The sequence below is a fragment of the Opisthocomus hoazin genome, chromosome Z, assembly GCF_030867145.1.
Source record: "Opisthocomus hoazin isolate bOpiHoa1 chromosome Z, bOpiHoa1.hap1, whole genome shotgun sequence".
In the NCBI taxonomy this organism is placed as follows: Eukaryota; Metazoa; Chordata; class Aves; order Opisthocomiformes; family Opisthocomidae; genus Opisthocomus; species Opisthocomus hoazin.
In genome coordinates, this window is record NC_134454.1 from 66,436,470 (window position 1) to 66,442,426 (window position 5,957).

The 5,957-nt window shown below is 49.1% G+C and overlaps 1 protein-coding gene across 1 annotated transcript in view; it reads right to left on the reverse strand.

Annotated features, from left to right (window-relative positions):
- NLN (neurolysin) overlaps positions 1-5,941 on the reverse strand; it is a 42,320-nt gene extending 36,379 nt beyond the window's left edge. The window contains exon 1 of the mRNA XM_075411819.1: positions 5,859-5,941. Coding sequence (XP_075267934.1) covers positions 5,859-5,890 — 32 coding nt within the window. The 5' untranslated portion in view covers positions 5,891-5,941. The remainder of the gene's footprint in view (positions 1-5,858) is intronic.
- Between the last annotated feature and the right edge of the window lie 16 nt (positions 5,942-5,957).

Genomic DNA, 5,957 nt, shown 5'->3' on the forward strand with positions numbered 1-5,957 from the left:
TGCGCAACCTGTTCCAGTGTTTCACCACCCTCATGGTGAAGAATTTCTTCCTAATATCTAATCTAAATCTGCCCTTTTTTTGTTTACAGCCATTCCCTCTTGTCCTGTCACTACACACCCTTGTGAAAAGTCCCTCTCCATCCTTCCTGCAGGCCACCTTCAGGTACTGGAAGGCTGCTCTAAGGTCACCCCGGAGCCTTCTCTTCTCCAGGCTGAACAGCCCCAACTCTCCTAGTCTGTCCCCACAGGATAGGTGCTCGAGCCCTCTGATCATCTTCATGGCCCTCCTCTGGACCTGCTCCAACACATCCATGTCTCCCTTGTGCTGAGGGCTCCAGAGCTGGATGCAGGACTCCAGGTGGGGTCTCACAACAGCGGAGTCAAGGGGAGAATCACCTCCCTCGACATGCTTGATACAGCCCAGGGTATGGTTGGCCTTCTGGGCTGCAAGCGCACATTGCCGGCTCATGTTGAGCTACCCATCCACCAGTACCCCTAAGTCCTTCTCCTCAGGGCTGCTCTCAAGCCACTCTCCGCCCAGCCTGTACTTGTGTTTGGGGCTACCCTGACCCACGTGCAGGACCTTGCACTTGGCCTGTTGAACTTCATGTGGTTCACACAGGCCCACCTCTCCAGCCTGTCAAGGTCCCTCTGAATGGCATCCCTTCCCTCCAGCGTGTCAACCACGTCACACAGCTTGGTGTCGTTGGCAAACTTGCTAAGGTTACACTCAGTCCCACTGTCCATCTCGCCAACAAAGATATTAAACAGCACCGGTCCAAGTACCGACCCCTGAGGCACACCACTCATCGCTGGTCTCCACCTGGACATCGAGCCATTGACTGCAACTCTTTGTGTGCGTCCATCGAGCCAGTTCCTTATCCATCGAGTTGTCCATCTGCCAAATCCATGTCCTTCCAATTTAGAGACAAGGACATCATGCGGGACAGTGTTGACTGCCTTGCACAAGTCGAGGCAGACAATGCCAGTTGCCCGCCCTTTGTCCACCAACACTGTAACCCCATCATAGAATGATATCAAGTTGGTCAGGCATAATTTGCCCTTGGTGAAATCATGTTGGCTGTCCCCAGTTGCCTCCTTGTTATCCACGTGCCTTAGCATGGTTTCAAGGAGGATCTGCTCCATCACCTTGCCAGGCACAGAGGTGAGACTGACTGGCCTGTAGTTCCCCGGGTCTTCCTTTTTTCCCTTTCTGAAAATGGGGGTGATGTTGCCCCTTCTCCAGTCAGTGGGGACCTCCCCAGACCGCGATGACCTCTCATATATGATGGAGAGTGGTTTGGCAACTTCATCTGCCAGTTCCCTCAGGACCCGCAGATGCATCTCATCAGGCCCCATGGACTTGTGCACCTTCAGGTTCCTTAGGCAGTCTCAAACCTGGCCTTCTCCTTCAGTGCGCGGTTCTCCATTCTCCCAGTTCCCGCCTTTGCCTTCTGCAACTTGGGCGGTGTGGCTAGAGCACTTGCTGTTGAAGACTGTGGCAAAAAAGTTGTTCAGCACCTCAGCTTCCTCCATGTTCCAGGTAACCAGGTCTCCAGCTTCCTTCCACAGAGGGCCCACATTTTCCCTAGTGTGCCTTCTATCACTGACATACCTATAGAAGGCTTTCCTGTTCCCTTTGACACCACTGGCCAGATTTAATTCTGTCAGGACTTTAGCTTTCCTAACTTGCTCCCTGGCTACTCAGACGACTTCTCTGTATTCCTCCCAAGCTACCTGTCCTTGCTTCCATCCTCCGTAGGCCTCCCTTTTCTGCTTGAGTTTGGCCAGGAGCTCCCTGTTCATCCAGGCATTTCTGCCTGACTTCCTCTTGGTTGGGATGCATCGCTCCTGAGCTTGGAGGAGGTGATCCTTGAATACTGACCAGCTTTCTTGGGCCCCTCTTCCCTCTAGGGCTTTATCCCATGGTATTCTACCAAGCAGATCCCCCTGAGGAGGCCAAAGTCTGCTCTCCCAAAGTCCAGGGTAGTGAGCTTGCTGTGCACCCTCCTTGCTGCCCTAAGGATCTTAAACTCCACCATTTCATGGTCACTGCAGCCAAGGCTGCCCCTGACTTCCACATTCCCCACCAGCTCCTCCTTGTTGGTGAGAACAAGGTACAGCATCGCACCTCTCCTTGTGGGCTCCTCTATCACTTGGAGGAGGAAGTTGTCATCAATGCATTTCAGGAACCTCCTGGATTGCCTGTGCCCTGCTGCGTTGTCCCTCCAACTGATGTCAGGGTGGTTGAAGCCCCCCATGAGGACAGGGCTTTTGAACATGAGGCTTCTATCTGCCTATAGAGGGCCTCATCCGCTCGCTCGTCCTTGGTCAGGCGGTCTGCCGCAGACTCCCGCTATAATGTTGCCAGTCCCTGCCCTGCCTTTAATCTTGACCCATAAACTCTCTGTGGGCTCCTCATCCAATCCCAGGTGGAGCTCCATGCACTCCAGCTGATATTGACACAGAGGGTGACACCTCCTCCTCATCTCTCCTGCCTTCCTAAAGAGCCTGTATCCTTCTATCTCAATACTCCAGTCATAGGAGCTGTCCCACCATGTCTCCGGGATGCCAATGATATCATAGCCCCGCAGATGTGCGCACATCTCTAGCTCCTCTTGTTTATTCCCCATGCTATGCGCATTTGCATAAAGGCGTTTGAGCTGAACCCCCAATGAAGCTGCACCGCTGCTGCCACGCAGCTCCCTGTTCCGTACCCTCACTGACACAGCAGAGTGAAGGTCCTCGCTAGCACACCATCCACTAACAGCTGAGTTGCCACCCCCAGGCTTTTCACTAGCTAGCCTGGTTTTATCCCCCTCCCCCTTCAAATCTAGTTTAAAGCCCTATCAATGAGCCCTGCTAACTCCTGAGCTAGGATCCTCTTCTCCTTTTGCAACAGGTGTACCCCATCTGTTGCCAGCAGGCCTGGTGCCATGTAAACTGACCCATAATCAAAGAACCCCAAATTTTGAGTGTGACACCAGGCTTAGAGTCAAGTATTGATCTGTTGACTCCTCCTGTTTTTTCCCTCATCTTCCCCTGCAACTGGAGGGATAGAGGAGAACACTACTTGTGCTCCTGATCCCTTAACCTGTCACCCCAGAGCCCTGAAGCCCCTTTTGATTGCCCATGCGGTTTTGTCCCTAACCTCGTACTTTTATCCCTAACCTCGTACTGTTTTGGAAGGCAGTTTCAATACTGAAAGGTATTACTGGACATATTTTTGTACAAGACCACGAGACAGCTATTTTTGTGTTGGGAAGTCCCCAGTTCCTAGACTGTTCTGAAAAGACAGAATTGAATGTTCATCCTAGCTTACATGTTTTCCAAAGTACCTGATCCTGGGTCCTGTAAAAGAAGGGATAGATTTTTGAACTAACCCAGACCCAAATAACCAACCCAGAAAAGGAATCTTTCCAAGCCAGGCATTTCTTCCTTTCTAGAGAGAACGATAGAACAGGTATGTCCTCAAAACACATGAATTGCATTACTTAGTATGGTCCAGCTAGTGCTCCATGGGTCAAACTCAGGCCACAAAATGCTTCCGAGCCCGACAGCTTTGTGTCAGCCAGTCCAGGGAACAATTTTCTTCTGCAAACTCTGTCTAACAGACAATTTTTTCTGCAGCCCACTGTGGTTAGAATGGTGGCAGCTGTTGCTTTTGACCACTGGAAAAAATTGCTGCTGCAGTACAGAGAGGAGGTTGTGTAGTCCACAGAGCACAAGGAAAGGGAAAAATGTTCCAAGCGTCCTGTCTGGCTCTTGCCATTGCTGAGGTGTTGGACCTGACAGTTTAATGAAAGTATGTGCACACATTACAGTTATAAGCATGGTATAAGAAAGTGACTATAAAAGTTCTTCCTGTTTCTTTGTCCTCCATTGTTATTCCTCCTCCTGCCTCTTTCCCCAGCCCCAGTTTCTTGCTGGTTTACCTCCCCATCAAGCGAAAAGCCAGTGTTCAGAGTTTCTTTCCGGTGATGGAAATCTAAAATTAGATCTTAAATATACATTCTAGCTTTTCCAGAATCCATGTACATATATTTTTCTATTCAAAACCTGATTTTCAAGATTTTTCAATGAAAGACTCCAGAATTCAAGAATCCTAGAGAATTATTTTAGGTCACTGAAACTATTTAAATCTCTGTATCTACTTTTATTCAAATTCTTTTTCCATTTATAAGAATATCCTCAAAAAGTAAACAGGCTACTGCACTTAATTAATCTATGTCTTAGCCTGCCTTTTTCCATTTATTTTACTGAAATAAATATTAATCTTCGAATCTTCTGGATTCTAATAGGAAAAACATTAAATTGGAAATTGCCTCCCTCCCAAAAGCTGCCTATTTTAACCAAAAGAATCAAACCCTTAACGTAGTTTTATTCAATACAAGGCGTGATACTAGAAACTGGCTAACTGTCATTTTTATCTCATGTTTAGATGCCCTTGGGAACAACAGAAGCTAAGAATCTTTGCTATTCAACATTTCTGTAGCCAGTTGCTTAACTTCCGAAAGTCAGCAGTCACTATCAGGCATTCGAGATCACTCTGTTTTGTGAAACAATTATTTGGGGACACTCAAATGACTGGAGAAAAAAAAACAAACACCCCACAATTCACAAAGTCCAGCGATCATTCCCCACTGCAGTTACAACAAGTGATGAAAAAAATTAATTACCTCAATACCCAACACTTTATTGCTGCTTAAGAAGGAGGTATCTTTAGTTTCCAAATGCAAATTACAAACAAAGATAAACCTTCTAATTTTTTTTCTAAAGAAAAAAAAACTTCTATCCTCCTTTTCCTTTCTTTCCTTTCTTCATTTTTGTTGGAAAAACCTGTAGGGCAAACAAGGACTGTCAACACAAAATATGGAGAACAGTGAAAATGACCGTACAGAAAGAATGTAAATGTATACTAGGAAAAGACAATACCTGTGCACTTTATTCAACAATAGTAAATTGGTCAATTAATTTGCAACAGCAGGCACCACATGAAGAGAAAGGTTTCTGGATCTTATTTCCTAACTGGTAGTACCCTTCAATCCTAACACAACCTGAACAAAGGCTGTGAAATAGGACAAAAAAACGGTATGTTTTATGTAGTTAGCACACAACTGTCATTTCTCAAAAGTCCACAAGAGGTAACCATCTTCTTCCTTTTACACTCAAATTCAGCTTCACTTTCATTACCACACCATATTTACAATGTGGGCCTCATAATATTTCCACATTTCCTATTAATCTGGTCCTTTGATTATGTTCTTCTGCCCTCCCAATTTCCCCAGTGACGCTCACTGGTCTAGTCCATTTGTCTAGCCTATCAGCCTTCTTCCACACTGGTTTTCTGGGTCCATTTAGAGCTGGTATTCACCACTGAGAAAACAATTTATCCCTTGTTGTAAGACCCTTCGATAGTCCATCTGTACCCGCCTCACACGCTGTGAGACAGTAACACACCTTTTTATCAGGCTACCGAAGACACGCTGCCGGGTCTCGCCTCACACACACCTCGCTGCACAGCCCCACTGCTACCGCCTCAGCCCTCACCCCATTGTTTTCCCGCCCATTCCTCCGGCGGCGCGTCCAGTACTGGGTGCGAGCACGGCACGGCGGCGACCTCGCCTCGCCCGCCCTGCCCGCCTGGAAGCTGCACGCGGCGGAGGGCGGACTGCGGGAAACACGCTGGGAGCTGAGGCCATAAACCCCCACGCGCTGCCAAGTCTCCTGCCCCGCCCGCCGGCTCGGCCGGCCAGCCGGCCCCTCGGAGCATGCCCCGCAGCCCGCCGCCTGCCTTGCCCCGTTGCCCTCCTCAGAGCCGCCCGGCAGCTCCCCACCACCTTCCCCTTCGCACCCACCTGCGAGCCGCGCCCCCGCACCGCGCCAGCATGGGGAGGGAGCAGAGGAGGGAAGAGGAGGAGGAGGAGGAGCCAGCCCTCAGCCCCGCGCCGCCGACC